This window comes from Nannospalax galili, unplaced genomic scaffold, assembly GCF_000622305.1.
Source record: "Nannospalax galili isolate Female #2095 unplaced genomic scaffold, S.galili_v1.0 scaffold996, whole genome shotgun sequence".
NCBI classification, from domain to species: Eukaryota; Metazoa; Chordata; class Mammalia; order Rodentia; family Spalacidae; genus Nannospalax; species Nannospalax galili.
The window spans coordinates 371,038-390,820 of NW_008339436.1; the positions used below are offsets into that span (position 1 = coordinate 371,038).

General features: G+C 38.6%; 1 protein-coding gene across 1 annotated transcript in view; it reads left to right on the forward strand.

Annotated features, from left to right (window-relative positions):
* The window catches only part of LOC103735036, a 185,182-nt gene extending 167,096 nt beyond the window's left edge, over window positions 1–18,086 (forward strand). The window contains 3 exon segments of the mRNA XM_008834136.1: window positions 16,767–16,958; window positions 17,524–17,637; window positions 17,970–18,086. Of these exon segments, the coding sequence (XP_008832358.1) occupies window positions 16,767–16,958; window positions 17,524–17,637; window positions 17,970–18,086 (423 nt within the window).
* The last annotated feature ends 1,697 nt before the right edge of the window (window positions 18,087–19,783 follow it).

Consider the following 19,783-nt stretch of genomic DNA (forward strand, 5'->3'; position numbering starts at 1 on the left):
CCCCATGTTCCCTTCAATACTGGGGTCTTCACTGCAACTGAAACTGCACTTTCACCTATGGCCTTTCTTGGCCTCTCAGAGTGCCAAGCCTCAGCTGCTCTCTGTGAACCCTTTATGCTTTCAACACCAGAACCATGCAGGAGACTCTTACACATTACCAAGTCCTGCTTCCAGCTTGAGATAGAGGCTTGGGTCCCCTCTGTGTGCTGACCCTGAGGAAATACCTCCTAGAAGACTTCGCCTCAGTGATGCTGGTATCTTGTTACTTACAGCTGATTTTTCAGCCACAGCTAACCAGCATCAATTGTCCCAGTAAAGCAAATGTTTTGCTTCAGGTTCTGGTCTCTTCTTAATCACAGCTGATTGTTGAGCCCCAGCTAACCAGAACCCATAGATTCTCAATCCAAAATCTCACAGGAACAGCCCTGATAGTCTCCGCTTCCCTTTGAAGCTTCACAAGCCAGACCTCCATCATCTACAACTCTTTCTTCACAACTGTTCCAAGCACCACAGGAACAAACTCTGAGCACACAATGGCTTTTCCAACCCAAAGTCCCAAACACTTCCACAGTCCTCCCCAAAACACCAAGGTCGGGTCTGTCACAGCAGTATCCCACTCTCTGGTACCAATTTCTGACCTAGTTTGTTTCTTCATTTCTGTGACAAAATACTCTAACCACTACCAACTTGGGGAGGAAAGGGCTTATTTAGCTTACATATCCTGGGTCACAGTTCATCCAGGAGCCCAAGGTAGGAACTCAGGGCAGGAACCCAGAGGCAGGAGCTGGAGCACAGGCCATGAGGAACACTGCTTACTGGCTTGCTCCCCTGGCCCCTGCTTCGCTTGCTTTCTTACCCAACACAGGCCCACCTGTCCAGGGGTGGCACTACCCACAGTGGGCTGGGCCCTCCCACATCACTCTACAATCAAGAAAATGCCCACAGACATGGCCACAGGCCAGTCCAATGGCGCCAATTCCCCAATTGAGGCTCCCTCAACCCAGGTATGTCAAGTTAACACTGAAGCTATCCAGCACAGGCACCCTTGTCTTAGTCCTGATATTAGTGGAAATACCAAGTTTTTCTCAAATTAGCATGAATGGTAACTACTGGTTTGTCATATATAGCCTTTATTGTATTGAGATATAGTCCCTCCATCCCTAGCCTCTCCAGAGTTCTTATCATGAAGAGAGGTTAGATTTTATCAAAGGCCTCTTCTGCATCAATTGAAATGATTGTGTGATTTCTGTTCTTAAATTCATTTATGAACTTAAGAATTTAAATTCATTTAAGTTTAAGAACTTTATGAATTTAAATTCAAATTATGTTTTTTGATTTGCTTATTTTGAACCATCCTTGCATCCCTGGATGAAGCCAACTTGATCATGCTGAATGATCATTTGGATATGTTCTTGAATTTTATTTGCAAGTATTTTATTGAAATTGTTTGATTCTATGTTCATCAGGGAGATTGGTCTACAATTCTTTTGGGGGGGGGTCTTTACCTGTTTTGAGTATCAGGGTAGTACTGGATTTATAAGATGAGTTTGGAGCTAGGCATGGTGATGTAGGCCTTTAATCCCAGCCCTGGGGAAGCAGAGACAGGAGGATCTCTGTGAGTTCAAGGCCAGCCTGGTCTGCCTAGTGAATTCCAGTCCAGCTGGGGCTATAGGGAGGTTGTCTCAAAAAGACCAAAACAAAAGAGTTTGGAAGTTGGAAGAGTTTCTTCCTTTTCTTATCTTTTTTTTGTTTTTTTAAATACTAATTTAAGCAATATTGGTGTTCTTTGAAGCCTGGAAGAATTCAGTCCTGAATCCCTCTGGCCCTGTGCTTTCTTGAAGGTTGGGAGACATTTTACTACTGCTTCAATCTTGTTGCTGGTTATGGATCTATTTAAATTATTTCTTTCATCTTAGTTTAATTTTTTTAAATCTTTTTGAGCCCCTTGGTTTAATTTTTATATGTTGTATGCATCTAGAAATTCATCATTTCTTTTTAATTTTCCAATTTGATGGACTAGAGGTTTTTGAAATATGCCCTTGCAAGGCTGGAGAGATGACTCAGTGATTAAAAGCATTGACTGCTCTTGCAAAGAACCTGGGTTTAGTTCTCAACACCTACATGAAGCTAACATCTGTCTGTAACTCCATTTCCAGGGTATCAAACACCCTCTTCTGGCCTCCATGGGCACTGCACACATGTGGTACACTTACATGCAGGAAAAACACTCATACACATAAAAATTTAAAAGTCCAGCTGGGCGTGGTGGCACATGCCTTTAATCCCAGCACTCAGGAGGCAGAGGCAGGTAGATCTCTGTGAATTCAAGCCCAACCTGGTCTACATAGTGAGTTCCAGGCCAGCTGGGGCTACAGGGAGACCCTGCCTCAAAAAGACCAAAAACAAAAGTCAAAATAAGGGGCTGGAGCGATGGCTCAGGGTTTAAGAGCACTGGCTGTTCTTGAAGAGGACATGGGTTTGATTCCCAGCACCACATGGTGGCTAACAACCATCTGCAACTCCAGTTTCTGGGGAATCTGACACCCTCTTCTGACCTCCATGGGCATTGCATGACACAGGTGCACTTGCATGCAGGCAATACATTCATACACATAAAATAAAAACAATAATAAATAAATTTTAAATATGTCCTCATAATTTAAAAAATATCTTCGGTGTCTGTTGTGGTGCTCCTGTTTCGAATTGTAATGTCACTAGTTTGTGTCTTCTTGCCATTACTCTTGGCTAGTTGGCTAAGAGTTGGTCAATCTTGTTTACCTTTTCAAAGAATCAACTCTTCATTTCATTGAGTCTTTAAATTCTTTGTTTCTGTTGCATTAATCTTCCCTGATTTTTATTACCTCTCCCCATCTGCTGTTTTTGGCTTTAGTTTGTTATTGTTTTTCCAAGACCTTAAGGTACATCACTAAGTTATTTAAGATACTCAAATTTTTTGAGGTCGGCACTTAGCACTGTAAAACTTTGTGCTTAGGACTGCCTTCATTGTGTCCCAAAGATTTTGATATTTTGTGTTTTCATTTTCATTCAATTCTAGAAATGTTATCTATTTATTTTATTGTATCATATGCATGTTTTGCCTGCATGTATGTAAGTGCACCATGTGTGTGCAGTGCCCATGGAGACCAGAAGAGGGCATCATATACTCTGGAACTGGTGTTACAGATGCATGTTAGCCATCATGTGGGTTCTGAGAATCACAGTTCTCTGTAAGAACAGCCAGTGCTCTTAACCACTGAGCCATCTCTCCAGCTTCAGTTCTAGGAATTTTTTATTTATTTCTTCCTTGACCCAGTTGTCATTTAGTGTGTCACCATGAGTTTGTGTGTTTTCTGTAGTTTCTATTGTTGTTGATATCTAGCTTTGTTCCACTGTAAGAAAGTAAGTTCTAAGTTATTATAAATGGAACAAGGTACCAGTGGCCAGTGGAACTGGAATTCACTGGTGTGAAGGTGATTTGGTACAGGTGACATAGAAGCCTGCTTCTATTGGCATGCCACCTGAGTAAAATATTAGATTTTATTAGAATATAAAATACAATGAAATTATAATAGCAAATATTACATACAGCCATTTACTCTTCTATGTATGGACACAGCATATGGATGCTTCATCAAGGATACTCCCCAGTCCAGTCATCCCAATGGGGTAGATACTGTTGTTAACTCCATTTATAGAGGACAATCCCAAGGCACAGAAAATTAAATGACTCAAATTCACAGACTCCTGGGATCCCAACCTAGGCATCGTGGCAGCTGGGAAAATATTGTCTCTCAAACTATTTCATAAAACATCTAGTTTTCACCTATAATGTCATGTTCATTTTTATCATCCCAAGCATACTTCTGATTTGTGTGTGTGTGTGTGTGTGTGTGTGTGTGTATGTGTGTGTGTGCGTGTGTCTTTAAGTTAAGGTTTTTGAAGTGTTTCTAGAAATATATATAAATCCTCACCATAAAAAATTTTACTTGCTGGGCATGGTGGCACATACCTGTAGTCCCAGCACTTGGGAGGCAGAGGCAGGCGGATCTCTGTGAGTTCAAGGCCAGCCTGGTCTACATAGTGAGTTCCAGGACAGCTGGGGCTACAGGGAGACCCTGTCTCAAAAAGACCAAAAAAAAATTTTACTTTTCCACATTTTACTCATTTTATCAATTTGTATATCCAATAAGATTCACTTTAAAAATATGAATAATGTATTTCAGTGCTACGGTAGAGGTTTATTAAATTTTCTATAAATGGCAGATAATGTTATTTTAGCCTCGGTGGGGATAAGATTCCTGTCCTAACAATTTAGTTAACTCTGCAGTTACAAAATAAAAATTCCAAGGGCTAAAGAGATGGCTTAGTGGCACTGGCTGCTCTTGCAGAGGACCTGGGTTCGATTCCCAGGGCCCACATGGCAGCTAACAGCCATCTGTAAGTCCAGTTCTAGGGGATCTGATGCCATCTTCTGACCTTATGGGCATCACATGACACAGGTGCAACTACATACATTCAGGCAACACACTTATACACATAAAATAAAAATAAGCTGGAGATGGTGGTGCACACTTTTAATCCCAGTACTCAGAAGGCAGAGGCACGCAGATCTCTGTGAATTCAAGGACAGCCTGGTCTAATACATAGTGAGTTCCAGGCCACCTGGGGCTACAGGGAAACCCTGTCTCAAAAAGGCCGAAATAATAATAATAATAATAATAATAATAATATAATAATAAATAAATAAAATATTGTTTAAAACAAAATAGAAGTTCCCATAAATGATAGGCTGGACAAGCGGCATGGTCACCTTCTGATAGAATTTTAGCATGAAAATGGGCGAAGGGCAACTGCACAAGATTATTTTAACAACTTTTTCTCTTACTCCTTATTTTAGTCAGAGGTAGCACAGGATTCACACACAAGCAGCTCAGAGTTCTGAGAAGACACAAGCTACCTTACAAAGGTATAAACCACCAAAGCACACAAAGTATCTTAGCATTTGTAAAGAAAATAAACAGTGTAGTATGGAAATTATGTCAGTTATTATAATAGACCTTCGTGAAGCTAGGAAAATCTCTCGGCATTAAGGTAATTGAAATGCATTAAGCTAGGATGTAGTTCAGTGGCATAGGGCATGATTGTGTGTACAAGGTGATGGGTTTAGTCTCAAGCCCTGCAAAAACAGTGAATGCACACTTTTTTACATATTATTCTCATTATTATCCACAAAACCCAGCAAGAAAAGAAATAAAAATTTCCAGACCTTCTGCTTTCCTTCTCTTCCTTTTTCTTATTCCTTTCTCTTTCTTTCTCTCTCTCTCTCTCTCTCTCTCTCTCTCTCTCTCTCTCTCTCTCTCTCGCTCTCTCTCTCTTTTTTGTTATTGCTGCTGTTGTTTTGGTTTTTTGAGACAAGTTCTCCCAGCTGGCCTGGAACTCACTATGTAGACCAGATTGGCCTCAGTCTCACAGAGATCCACGGGTCTCTGCCCCGCCAGAGTGCTGGGATTAAAGGTGTGTACCACCAAGTCTGGGTGCTTTTCACATTTTAATTAATTAATTATTCTTTAAGATGTTAGCTCAGAAATTATGTGATGTTTTAAAAATTGTCCATGTTTATCACTATTTTATCAAAATACATTGTAGGCTTGAAGTTCAACTTTCCAAGTTAAAATTTACACTAAAAGAGCAATCAGTCAAAATTGCACAGATGGAGAATAAACTGCTGTGTAAAAGGTGGGTAAGTGGATGTCTTGTCTCTTTCTGCCACCAGAAAACAATCTTTTCTCTCTTGTAAGATTATATGGAGATGTTTTAGGAAATATGAAAGGGGCCATTGGTAAACACATTTTGTGGCTCATGGTGCTACTTCTAGTGGTGGATATCTTCTTGACTTTACAGACGTTCTTTGAAATGATAACAGTAAGGATTTGGGTAATAAGGTATTGCTAAACAAGGGGCTAGAGAGATGGCTGTTGTTGAGAGCACATACTGCTTTTACAAAATACCAGATTTAGTTCCCAGCACCTACAAGTGGTTTGCAAGAGCCTCTAATTCCAGCTCCAAGGGATCAGACACCCTCTTCTGGCCTCTGTGAGCACCTGCACACACATGGAATACACTCATGTAGATACACAACATATATGTAAGTAAAAATCTATCTTTTTTAAAAAATTAAGATTTTACCAAAGTTTCTTCTAATATAAGATGAATATTAATACATGTTATTTCTCCATTAATCAATTAATGGTTGTGTGGATTATTTGCACCTCATAGTTATTGTAAATAATGTTGCTCTGGACATAGGTATACAGCTGTGTGTCTGAATTACTGCTAATATTTTAGTTTACCTTATTATTATTAGAACTTTCAATAGTTATTTAACCTAGAGTTCCAAATCTGTTACCATAAGTGAAGTTTTGAGAATGAATGACTTGTAGCTTTGATTTCCTGTCAAGAATACTTTGTCAGTATACAAACATTTCCACCAAAGAACATTTTTCTCTTTGTGTTTTTCAAAAAGAAATTGAGGGGAAAAAATGAATGAGATGCTGTTGAATGTGTAGCAGTGGATGTTTCATTTAACAAGATCGTAGAGAATTGAAGATTCAGAAACTATTTTTTATTCACCTGTGTTCATCAACCTTCCAAGAATGCAATATTCTAATCTCAGAGGGGAACAATGGTTAATTCAGGATGCCATTTTAATGATGGATAATGAAATTTATGTTTCTCTTTATCACACAGAACAGAATTCTATTACTCATATTTCCTTTCCAGAAATTTCCGTTCCAAGACTGTATTGTGAACACTGAACTGGAGCAGTGAAGTCATTGCTCCCTGTGGCTTGTGTTAAATCACAAAGTGGGAATTACATAGGTCCCCTATCCATTGCAAACATGAAGGAAACTGGAGCTTTTATGATCATTGGTCTTCCTTATGACTGAAGAAGCATTGAAAACTATTTTTTCTAGATTACTTATAAATTGGTCCCATTTTACTTCCATATTTTTCACACAACAAAAGTGAAAAATGTGTTGATGAGTTCTCTTCATCTTACATAAGTGTCAGAGGATCCTCTTACATAAGTGTCATACAGAGATACATTAAAATATTGAAACTTGGTGTTGGAGAGATGGCTCAGTAGTTAAGAACATTGCTCTTACAGAGGACCTGGGTTCAATGCCCAGCACCCACATGGTAGCTAACAATTGTCTGTAACTCCAGTTCCTGGGGATCCAACACCTTCTTCAGACCTCCAAGGGAATTTTACAACACAGGTGCACTTACAAGCAGTCAATACACTCATACACATAAAATTAAAATAATAAATAAAATATAAAATAAAAAATTGAAACTTAAAGATTACATAGTAGGACCTGAAGTCTACTAAGCTTATTCAAAAGTAATGGGGGCATATTCCAAAAAGAATGAATAAGGAATAAGACATAGAAATATTAGCCAGTTTGAAGTCTACTCTGTGAATCAAAAAGTTAGTAAGAGCTTTTTATCACCCAGCTCAATCAGTAGCCACTAACGTCTCCAAATTGTTCTCATATCATGGTTCAATACACCAGAGATGGCCTGGGCTAAGATATTTGATATATACAATTTTTATATAAATGTCTGTGATGGGAAGAAGACAGAACTCTAGCTGACTCAAGCCTCCAAATAATATAGTCGAATGTCTATCTAAAAAGGAACTTCAGAACAATATTTATGTAAGGACATGTCAGTCCAGCAAAGAAAAGTATTCAATGGGAAAAGAGGGGAAATTATAATATGCTTATGAAAAATTTTACTATTATAAAAGAAAAATAGACTAGAGAGCGCAAAAGTTAAGAGCACTGGCTGCTCTTGCAGAGGACCGGGGTTTGCCTCCCAGTACCCACATGACAGCTAATAATTGTCCATACCTCCAGTTTCCAGAGAATCCAATGCCCTCTTCTAACTTCCACAGGCACTTCACACAAGTAGTGTACATATATGCAGGAAAAACACTCATACACGTAAAATAAAAATAATTTTTTTTGGTCTTTTTGAGACAGGGTCTCCTTGCAGTCCCAGCTGGCCTGAAACTCACTATGTAGACCTGCTGGCCTTGAACTCACAGAGATCCTCCTGCCTCTGCTTCCTGAGTGCTGAGACTAAATGTGTGTGCCACCATGCTTGGTAAAAAATATTCTAATTTTTAAAAATAAAATAAAAACAAGGCAAAGTATGCTCATCAACATTCCAAAAGTGAATATCCCAGATTCCCAAAGTTAGGAAAGGGAGACTTTCAAATAGCATCAGTCAGAACCAACATAAAATCTTGGGCAGCATTGACATTCTATTCAGGGAATCCATTCCAATTAATGCATGGCACAGTGGTTCTCTACCAAGAAGTGGACTAGATGGAAGAAATAAAGGAAAAAATGACCTCAATAATAGGTCTGGGTGGGAAACATGATGAGGCAAGATGAAGCCATAAGTCCTAAAGAACTCTAAGAAACTGAACAGAGATTGACAGAAGGAAAGGGATGAGCAGCAAAGACTTCACTCCTGCATTTAGGAATGAAGTGGGGCCAGAGTGACAGCTTGGCCACTCGAAATTGTGTTCAATTTTTAGAATTTGCTCATGAGAAAACACAATGAGGGCTTCAAAATGTCTTTAACCATACTAAATTTTGTTATTAAATTTTTAAGATTAAAAATCAGATTTTAAACTAATAGAAGGCGCCATGTGGTGAAAATGGATTTTTAGATAGGCCATGTATTGAGGAATATTAGAGGCCAATGGAGGAGCATAAATAGTATGATAGGAAATTTGGAAGAATTAGAAAAAGGCTATGCTTTGTGGTATTAACATCAGTCTTTAGAGAAAAATGGTACATAGAAAAATTCAAATTCCTGGGAGAATTCTTACAGAGAATGAGTATTTTTCTCATCTTAAGCCAGGTGAGAAAAATGCAATCAGTATCAGATGTGAGCTTTCCAAAAATTCTGAGTACAATATGATTTTAACCAACATGGACTAGCGAATTCCGTAAAAATGAGTGGAGAGGAGTCTGGAGAGAGGGCTCAGTGGTTAAGAGCAGTTGCTGCTCTTGCAGAGGACCTGCATTCAGCTCCTTAGTACTCATGTCAATTGGCCTACAACTGTTGTAACCCCAAGGCAACTGATGCCCTCTTCTGGCTTCTCTGGGCACCTGCATATGTGTGTGCACGCACGCGCACATGCGCATGTGCGCACACACACACAAAATAAAAATAAATATTTTTTAATTGATAATAAACGTGTAAATAAAATATAGTTTCAGCTGGGTGTGGTGCCACATGCCTTTAGTCCCAGCACTCAGGAAGCAGAGGCAGGCAGATCTCTGTGAGTTCAAGGCCAACCTAGTCTACGTAGCAAGTTCCAGGCCAGCCAGGGCTACAGGAAGACCCTGTCTCAAAAAGACCAAATAAATAAATCAATAAGAATAAATTATAGATGTTTTAAGGAGAGATTTTTAAATTTTGGTCCTAATGGGAATTTGATAAACTTCTATGAATGCATATTGCTCATACGCTAATAAGAAATAGTTTTACAAAAGACAATGAGACTCGACATTTTTATAATTTTATAATTTTTCAAAGGCTGGAGATGAAATGTTACAAATAAAGAAATTCACTGAACTAACACAATCTCTGGAATGTGCTTTAGAAAAACAGATGAATAAAAATAAAGAGTTGTAGAAAGAACTAACTGGGTAAGATTTTAATATTTCAAAATGGTTTTTTTGTTTCATTTTTTTGGGGGGGGTGTATTTTTGAGACAGGGTCTCCCTGTAGCCCCAGCTGGCCTGGCACTGACTATGTAGACCAGGCTGGCCTTGAACTCACAGAGATCCGCCTGCCTCTGCCTCTGCCTCTTGAATTGCTGGGACTAAAGATGTGCACCGCCACACCCCGCCTCCCTTTGTGTTGTTTCTTTACAACATCAAATGATTTTGATAGTGATCTCATTTTCTGCCTTATTTTATTTTTCAGTTATAAAATACATGAGACAGAAATATTCCTTTTCATGGTGTCTCCTATATGCACATGAGGTATACATGTTAGTAAACTATGTGTTGCCTATATTTATTCCTATATGTATGCATATGTATGTATGTACATGCATATAAATTACAGTCTTACAGAACCTGAAGAGGATTCATTTCAGTACACCCTTAAGATATCAAAATAAAAAAAAAGATATCAAAATCTATGGACACTCATGTCCTTTAGAAAAATTGTGTATTTGTATATCATCTGCTCACACCCTTCATATATTTTTAAACTTTTTAGCTTACTTCTAATATCAAATATAACATAAGCTTTATGTGAACAATTATTATGCTGGTTAGGCAAAAATAGAACTGTACATTCAGCATAGATGCAAGTTTTCTCAAGGATTTTCTGTATAAAGTTGGTTGAATATTTGGAAACAACTCACAGTAAGTAGGAGATATATATATATATATCCTATATGAACATAATTTTTTACTCCATTATATATAAATATATATATATATAATGGAGTGAACAATTATGTTTCTACCACCACATTAAGATCTGGAATATTTTTTTTATTTTATGTGTATGAGTGTATTGCCTGCATGTCTGTAAGCACACCCAGGTCGTGCAATGCCAAGGAGGGTGTCAGACCCCCTGGAACTAGAATTATGGATGGTTGTTAGCTACCATGTGGGTGCTGGGAGTTGAACCCACGTCCTTTGCAAGAGCAGCCAGTGCTCTTAACGGCTGAGTCATCTCTCCAGCCCCCTATTTTTTTTTTTTTTTTTTTTTGGTCTTTTCAGACAGGGCCTCCCTGTTTCCCCAGCTGGCCTGGCATTCGCTATGTAGACTAGGCTAGGCTCAGTCTCACAGATATCCACCTGCCTCTGCCTCCCAAGTGCTGGGACTAAAGGCGTGCACCACCACACCCAGCTCAGCTCCCTATTTTTATATCTTTAAGTGACATTCATAAATATCTTTTCTTCTTCACCCTCTTTATTAATCTCTGGATTATAGCTAATATTTAATAACTTGTTGGTATTTCATACTAACATGCTAAAATGGATAATAGTTATAAAACATTTGAATGTGGGTATAATATTTACTCTTTAACTGATATATTTATCATAAAATTTTCCTTTACATTATTCACTTAAGATTATAATTTCATAGCCAGATGTGGTGGTGCATGCCTTTAGTCCCGGCACTTGGGAGGCAGAAGCAGGCAGATCTCTGTGAGTTTGAGGCCAACCTGGTCTACATAGTAAGTTCTAGGCCAGCTTGGGTTACAGGGATACCCTGCTTCAAAAAAAAAAAAAGATCATCATTTATAATTTCATTAGAATACTGTCAATTTTTAGGTTGAGACAAACGAGGCATTTATAATTTATAGTTTTGTTCTTTCAATATGACATTACATAGTATCTGCTTGAATTATTAAATATTGACTCTGAAAACCTTCATGTGCTGATTCTCTACATTTTTACAGATTTAAGAAACTCTTCAAAGAAACAAAAAAGAAATGAACTGAACATGAAAACAGAGGGCTTAGTTTTTGTGAAGATTTAAACACCAATGAATTTCAAATGCATATTCCAATTAATATGCTAAGGCACAAGGTAATTTTAATAATCTGCAAGACACAACCTTCTTAGTTTGTGGAAAATAAAGCTATAAATTCCTTGGAAATGAAGATTTAAAAAACAACTTCACTTTTTTTTTTTTTTTTTTTTTTTTTTTTTTTTTTTTTGTCTTTTTGAAGCAGGGTCTCCCTGTAGCCCCAGCTGTCCTGGAACTCACCATGTAGACCAGGCTAGCCTTGAACTCAGAGATCCGCCTGCCTCTGCCTCCCAACAACTGGGACTACAGGTGTGTACCACCATGCCTGGCTAACTTCACTTTTTTTAAAGTTTTCTTTGTTTTATGTGTTTGTACAAGTGCTATGTGTGCATGTATTTTAAGTGCACCATGTTGTGCAGTGCCTGCGGAGGCCAGAAGAGAATGTCAGCTCCCCTGTGTGGAGTTACAAATGGTTGTTAGTCACCATGTGGGTGCTGGGATTTGAACCCAGTCTTCCACAAGAGCAGCCAGTACTCTTAACTGCTGAGTCATCTCTCCAGCCCCAACTTCACTGACTTGATATCAATGGAATGTATATATTTTCCTATTAAAAGACATTCTGTTGAATCCCATATGTCCTTTAACATTGGCAGATGATTTAAAGTCAAACAGTCACCATTACAAGTTCACAAGTCATCAGTGCCTCCTTGATTTTATTTGCTAACAGCTTTATTGAAATATAGTTGACATATGAAATTCAAGTCAGTAAAAATGCACAATTACTCAAATTTACAAATTACTATGTTGAGTATATTCTTTTTTTTTTTTCTTTTTTGGCCTTTTTGAGACAGGTCTCCCTATAGCCCCAGCTGTCCTGGAACTCACTGTGTAGACCAGGCTGGCCCTGAACTCACAGAGCTCTGCCTGCCTCTGCCTCCCAAGTGCTGGGATTAAAGGCGTGCTCCACCACACCCGGCTTGAGTATATTCAAAGTTACTCAGTCATCATCTCATTTTTTGAAAATTTTTATTTTCAAATGCTCTATACTTTTTAGAAAGCCCTATTCCATCTCAGACTTAAGGAACCAATCCACCTAAGTATTACCAAGCTGTCTAATCTGAATAGTTTAAGTGAAATCGAATTATCTATTTTCTATCTTCTTTTGTGCCTGGTTCATTTTCCTTGGCATAATTTTTCCAATGTTCACGCATGTTCTAACATTAATAAATATTTACTTCTTGCTACTTATTAATATTCATTGTATGGATAAGCCATACCTTTATTTACACATTCTTCAATCAATAGACCTTTGCATTCTTTCCATTTTGAATTTTTTTTTTTTTTGGTCTTTTTGAGACAGGGTCTCCTTTGTAGCCCCAGCTGTCCTGGAACTCACTATGTAGACCAGGCTGGCCTTGAACTCACAGAGATCCGCCTGCCTCTGCCTCCCAAGTGCTGGGATTAAAGGCGTGCGCCACCATGCCCAGCTCCATTTTGAATTTTTGAATTTTTATTAATGATGTTGCTGTGGCAATGCATGTACAAGTTCTTTTGATTGAAAATGTTTCATTCTTTTGGCTGAATTTTTATCAGTGGAATGGCTGGGTCATGTCATAACCATGGCTGGATCTTTTGAGGAGTTGCCAGTGCTAATGTGTATTCTAAAGTAACTGTACCATCTTCTGGTCCATCAGTATTGAAAGAACATTTTAATTTCTCCACTTCCTAGCTAACACTTTCTTTTTTTTTTTTTTTTTTTTTTTTTGGAGACAAAGTCTCACTATTCATCGCTAGCTAGCCTGAAATTCACTATGTAAACCAGGCTGGCCTCAAACTCACAGAAATCCACATGCCTCTGCCTCTAACTGGCTTGCCCTTGCACTTTATTGATGGTGACTTTGAGGCACAATACTACTATACTATGATGCAGCCTAGTTACTGTTTATGATTTTGGTGTCCTTCATATAGAAGGTTTGCCTGATCCAGTCATGATAACATATGCCTATGATTTTTTTTCTTAGAATGTCTCATTTCATACATTAATGTTGTATTTTTAGTTAATTTTCATATATGGTATTTGGTGGTGGTAGTCCACTAAGAAAGCTTTAGAACACCTAATGATTTTGCATGATTTGTTGAGACTCGATTGGACAAAAACGGGAATTTGCTTTGAGAGTCTCAAAACTGATACAAAGATCTCCCTGTCTTTATCTAAGCTAGGACCAAATCAAATTAATTTATCAAATGAGAACTCTTTTCCAGTCATGTTGCTTATTGTAAGTCAATGTGATGGAATGTCTTTAACTTCCTTTCTTTAATTCCTGTGGAGACTTTCTCCATCTTGAAGGAACATTTTAAGTTGTCAGTCAGGACTGTCTCCTGTCTCTGTCAGAGTTCTTGTCCAAAGACTCTTGCAATAATGGAGTTGGCAGAGAGCAAAGGGAAAACAAAGGGAACTTTGTCACATAGAAATAACAGTTTGAACAGGAAAGTAAGAACTTCAAGACTCTAGGTTTCAGCAGGATGCCAACTGAGAGAAGTTAATCGTGTTCCAGGTCTAAGACCCCAGCAGGCTTTGAGATGCAACCAAGAGATTGTGTTACAGCTACAAAGCTCTTGGAGGGTTTCAGGGTGCCAGCCAAGAATAGCCTCCTGCAGAGCAATTCTGCAGATCACCAGTGGGAGTAGAAGGAGCTGATCTCCCATCTCCTGCATGTCTCAAAAGGCTGGAGTTGAGTGAGCAAAAGTCTCAGGCATGGGGAGCCAAGTGAGTCCCTCTCGGGGAGTTGTCCACTGAGTTCTTACCTAGTCTTCTGTTCTTGAAGCCCCAGAACATTAGGATTTATAGGGTATCAGTTGGGCCCTTTTTGGCTAGATGTGGACATGCAAATAAGATTAGAAATGGGGCCAATCAGGAAAAGCTGTCCAAAAGTTGCCAGCAGCCAGGGCTCAGCAGTTAAGAGCTCATACTGCTCTTCCAGAGGTCGAGAGTTCCCCATCAGGCTGCTCACAATTGCCTGGAACTCTAGCTACGGGTGATATGTGCCCTCTTCTGGTCACTTGCACTCATGTGTACATACACACACACATACACACAAACACATAAGTAAGTACTAAAATAAATATTTTTTAAGAAGTTGCCAGTAATTCTGGTTGCTATGGTGGTCTTTGTAGGCTAAGCCTGTTGCAAACTTATAATCATAGCAATAATTTGCTAAGTATTGCTTTCCTAGAGAAATCTATATGGAAGCTGGGCTAGAGAGATGGCTCAGCAGTTAAGAACACTGGTTGTTCTTGCAGAAGCCCCAGGTTCAAATCCCAGCACCCACATGGCAGCTAACAACTGTCTGTAACTCCAGTCCCAGGTTATCCAACAGCCTTTTCTGACCTCTGCGGGCATTGTATGACACAGGTGCACTGATCTACACGCAGGCAATGCATGCATACACATAAAATAAAAATAATTTTTTAAAAATTTTTAAAAAAGAAATCTATATGGAAGCTATATCACATGTCTACACCTAGTCTTAAAAGTCACTAGAAACCAATTACTAAAATAAAGTCACATTCAGGAAAGGAGCTTTCACAGGAGAAATGTCAGGAGTGTGTAGATACACTTAAAAACCGCCATTCTAACTCATGGTGATGACACACACCTTTAGTCCCAGAGCTCAGGAGGCAGAGGCAGGCAGATCACTGTGAGATTAAGGCCAGCCTGGTCTACATAGCAAGTTCCTGGCCAGCTGGGGCTACAGGGAGACACTGCCTCAAAAAGACAAAAAAAAAAAAAAAAAAAAAAAAAAAAAAAAAAAAACAGGAACAAAAAATTCTACCACTCTATAGGGAAGTCATTTGTCTTTAGTCAGTACCAGTGATAACCAACCACATTTTGTTGTTATCTTTATTCAATATGTGCCTGTGTTTTGTGGAATGAATCAAGAGGTTAAATGGTAATTCCCTTGAATTAGAGCATTTCTGTTTAAAAAACAACTGGACATGTTATTGGACTTCCATACTAGAAGATGTCATAAGTTCCTTATCCTGAATCTTTTCTTCTCCAATGTATATTTTTACTGAACTTTTGTGGATTTCGTATAATACATCTAAATCATATTTAGACCCCCTCTCCTATCTGTAACCCCCCATATCCTGCCCACAAGATTTCTTGCATTCTGTCATATATGTTAAGGCTTATCAAATCAAGTTTGTGTACCCAGATATCTCTCATTGTGAGTTCATTCACTGGAGCCTGTTCAACCTGTCTAGCATCACCTCCTTAAAGACAATTAACTCTCCCTCACCCTGCAGTGATTAGCTGCCAATAGTTCCTCAGCTAAGGTGGGGCCTTCTGCCCATTTCCTCAGTTCTTGGCTGGGTTTCTGTCTGATTGAGTTTGCATGGACCTTGTATATGCTGATACCATTGCTCTAAGTTCAATTGAGCAAGTTCCCAGGAGCCTGCAAGACTCTGTGTCCTTATGGTCATGTACCACCCCTGGTTCTTACAATCTCCCTGCCACCCCCTTCTTCAGCAATGGCCCCTGAGCCCTGGGTAGGTAAGGTTTAATACAGGAGTCCTATCCAGGGACACGTACTCTGCAGTCTCTTATTCTCTACACTTTGGCCGGTTGAGGCCTTCTGTGTTCATTGTCTGAATCATTTTTCAAAATATAATTAAAATTAAAAGAAAATATTTGCAGTTCAGAAAAAAAATAAATATGCCTTCAGAATCCATGCCTATAAAACTCATTAATGAGTGTCTCCTTTTCAAGGTCTTATTCTGGGAAAAGATTAGTGATGCAGACCTAAATAACTGAAAATCATGTCCTTAAAACATCTTTGGAAATTATGGGCATTAAACATGGGAGAAATGGGTTAGAGACTTTTAGTAATATGACTTATAGTCACATTAAGGAAAGAACTAAAATAATCACAGAAAAATTATAGCTTAGTTCAAGTATAAATGTATGACACTGATGATGAGTGTGCAGAATATATTTTTGTTATTGCTGGTGATTTTAATTTTGCTTATTTTCTGGATAATTCAATGGAGTGACTCCTAATACTCTGCTGTAGAATATAACTCATTATCGCTGAATTTATGTCCAAATCTCTATTGACTTTGTGTTAGTCTATTCCTGGTTTATATCCTTTATTGTGAAATCATATTATTTGTTCATACAGTTCCACAATCTGAAAGAAAAATGGGAAGCTACATATTACAAATATCTACATATGGTTGTAAAAATTCAGTTTATCGAGCAGGAGTTAGTATCAATAAAAACAGAACAAAAGAAATGTGAAAGCCTACCCAAGAGTCAGAAGGACCTAGCAGAAGAGGTGCAAAGCTTCAAAAGCTTTATACAAGAAAATACGGTACGTGATGATCAAATAGAACAGTATAAATGGGAGTTTAAAGACAGCAAGCATTTTTCAGGAGCTTTAAAAAATTAGTGTCAGCCAGGAGTGGTGGCATATGCCTTTAATCCCAGCACTCAGGAGGCAGAGTCAGGCAGATCTCTGTCTTCAGAGTGAGTTCCAGGGGCTACAGAGAGACCCCATCTCAAAAAGACTCAAAAAAAAGAAAGTTAAATCATACTTTTGACTTTTTCCTCACACTGTTTTTTTCTTTTTAATTTTGAGTTGATTTCTTTTGTTCTGTGAGTTATCAGACTATGAGAGGACTAGTACTGGAGAGACTCAGAGATGAAGCAGCACACGCAGGGAACTGGGGCCAGCACCATCCAAAGGGAAACAAAATACGCTACTTTATTTTATGATTTATATTTAATGCAGTTGATATTGATAATAAAAATTTTAAATCCCAACATCTTATTTAACATATTTACTATTATAAATCATTGGTTCTAAGCTAAAGGGAACAAGTACAAAATAATTACTTGGGGGTTATTTATTCTTAAATTTTATCCTTTTTCTTTAGATACAAGCAGCAGATCAGAAACATATAGAGAATTTAAGAGACAATAAAAACGTTACAATGATAAGTCAGATGGAATCCAAAATTGAAAGCCTGGAATCTCAACTATCAAAAATGGTAACTCAAAATTCTGATGAAAGAAGTGGTTAAACACAAGTGGCTCTGCGTGGAAGAACGCAGCGCCACGAAGGCACTAAGAAGCGATCTAAATGAGTCAAAACCCAGTCGGAGAAAATCATTGACCTCATCGGTTTGTCTCTGAAGCAGGTAATGAGAACAAGAGGACACAGATGCAGCTGCACTGCAGAATCTTCGGAAATAATGCTGGGAAATCAATGTTGACGTGAACTGTTGCTGCAGAACTGTTCCTCCCCGTTCGTTTTTTGGTTTTCTGAAGCATTTTGCCCTCAACTTTCTCATATAATGAACTTGATATCTCTGTCTTTCAGATTCGTATTCTAAAGTTTTCTAAACAAGCCAGTTATATTCTTTTAGAATTACCTGAGTACATTCCATTGCGAAGAAATGTTAACACATTTAACTATTCTGGGATTATTACAACTTAAACTACAATGGACTAGTAGTAAAGACAATCTATTCCCTTGGCACATTGTTCTTTTTTTTTTTTTTTTTTTTTTTTTTTTTTTTTGGTCTTTTTGAGACAGGGTCTCCCTGTAGCCCCAGCTGTCCTGGAACTCACTATATAGACCAGGCTGGCCTTGAACTCACAGAGATCCACCTACCTCTGCCTCCAGAGTTCTGGGATTAAAGGCGTGTGCCATGATACCCAGCCCCCTGGCATATTCTGACACCAGGAATTAACTTGCCTTGATTGCGATTTTTGGTGTTACCAGTTGAGGGTGCTTGCTGACCAACTGTGCTTTATGTTTTTTCTAGCCTATAAAGACATACTTATGACATTGGAAGGATTGACATAACAATAAAGGAAAGAATGTTTCACAGGGTAGTTTTACTCCTTATTCAGTGTGAAGGGGTGTGTGGAAGACAGAAAGATAAGGTTCCACCTTGAGTGGTTTGGCAATGTCATAATAATCTAATTGACTTGGAAGTCACCTTCATTCTCTGACCAACAAATCAGATGTTCCCTCCTCTGCCTAGATTGCTGCACTGAATATGGAGGTGTCAGCTGCTTAGTTTATCCCAGGTCACAGGTGAATTGTACAGACGGTAAAAGCAAATACTTGAAATTGACTTCAATGAGTGATTTTTTTAAAACTCCCAAACCAGCCGGGCATGGTGGCGCATACCTTTAATCCCAGCACTTGGGGGGCAGAGGCAGACAGATCTCTGTGAGTTCAAGGCCAGCCTGGTCTACAGAGTGAGTTTCAGGACAGCTGGGGCTACAGGGAGACCCTGTCTCAAAAAAAGACCAAAAAAAAAAAAAAATCCCAAACCAGGATGAGAGATGGCTCAGCGGTTAAGAACACTGGCTGTTCTTGCAGAAGACCCGTGTTCAAATCCCAGCACCTACATGGCAGCTAACAACTGTCGGTGACTCCGGTTCCAGGCAATCCGACAGCCTTTTCTGTCCTCCTCAGGCATTGCATGACACGGGTGCACTTACCTACATGCAGGCAATATACACATACACATAAAATAAAAATAACTAAAAAAAAAAAAATCCCAAACCATCTGGTCGTTTTGGCCCATGCCTTTAATCCCAGCACTTGGGAGGCAGAGCCATGTGGATTTCTGTGAGGCCAGTCTCTAAAGGGAGTTCCAGGCCAGCTGTGGTTACAGGGAGACCCTGTCTCAAAAAGACCAAAAATAATCCCAAACCAACTTTCAAAATACAAATATTTCTAAATTGTTTTTCAGTTTTGTCTTTTAATTATATACATTTAAGAGCATGATGTGTTATTAATAAATTTATGCATAGTATAACTTTTATTGTAGTTAAGCAACTTAGCATACCCATCATCCACATCATTTTTCTCTAAGTGCAAATATTTTCACTGGCATCCTCAGGAATTTTATAAATGAGGTCCTTCCAAGGCAGCAGTGTTACCTGTTAATCATTCTCTCTCTCTCTCTCTCTCTCTCTCTCTCTCTCTCTCTCTCTCTCTCTGTCTCACTTTGGAAGAATTACTGACTAGCTCAAATCCCTCTAGAAACATTTTTAAAAGCAATTTTAAAGCTGTAGTTTTGTGTAATATGACACTTTTATATTTATTTATTTATTTATTTATTTATTTATTTATTGGTCTTTTTGAGACAGGGTCTCCCTGTAGCCCCAGCTGTC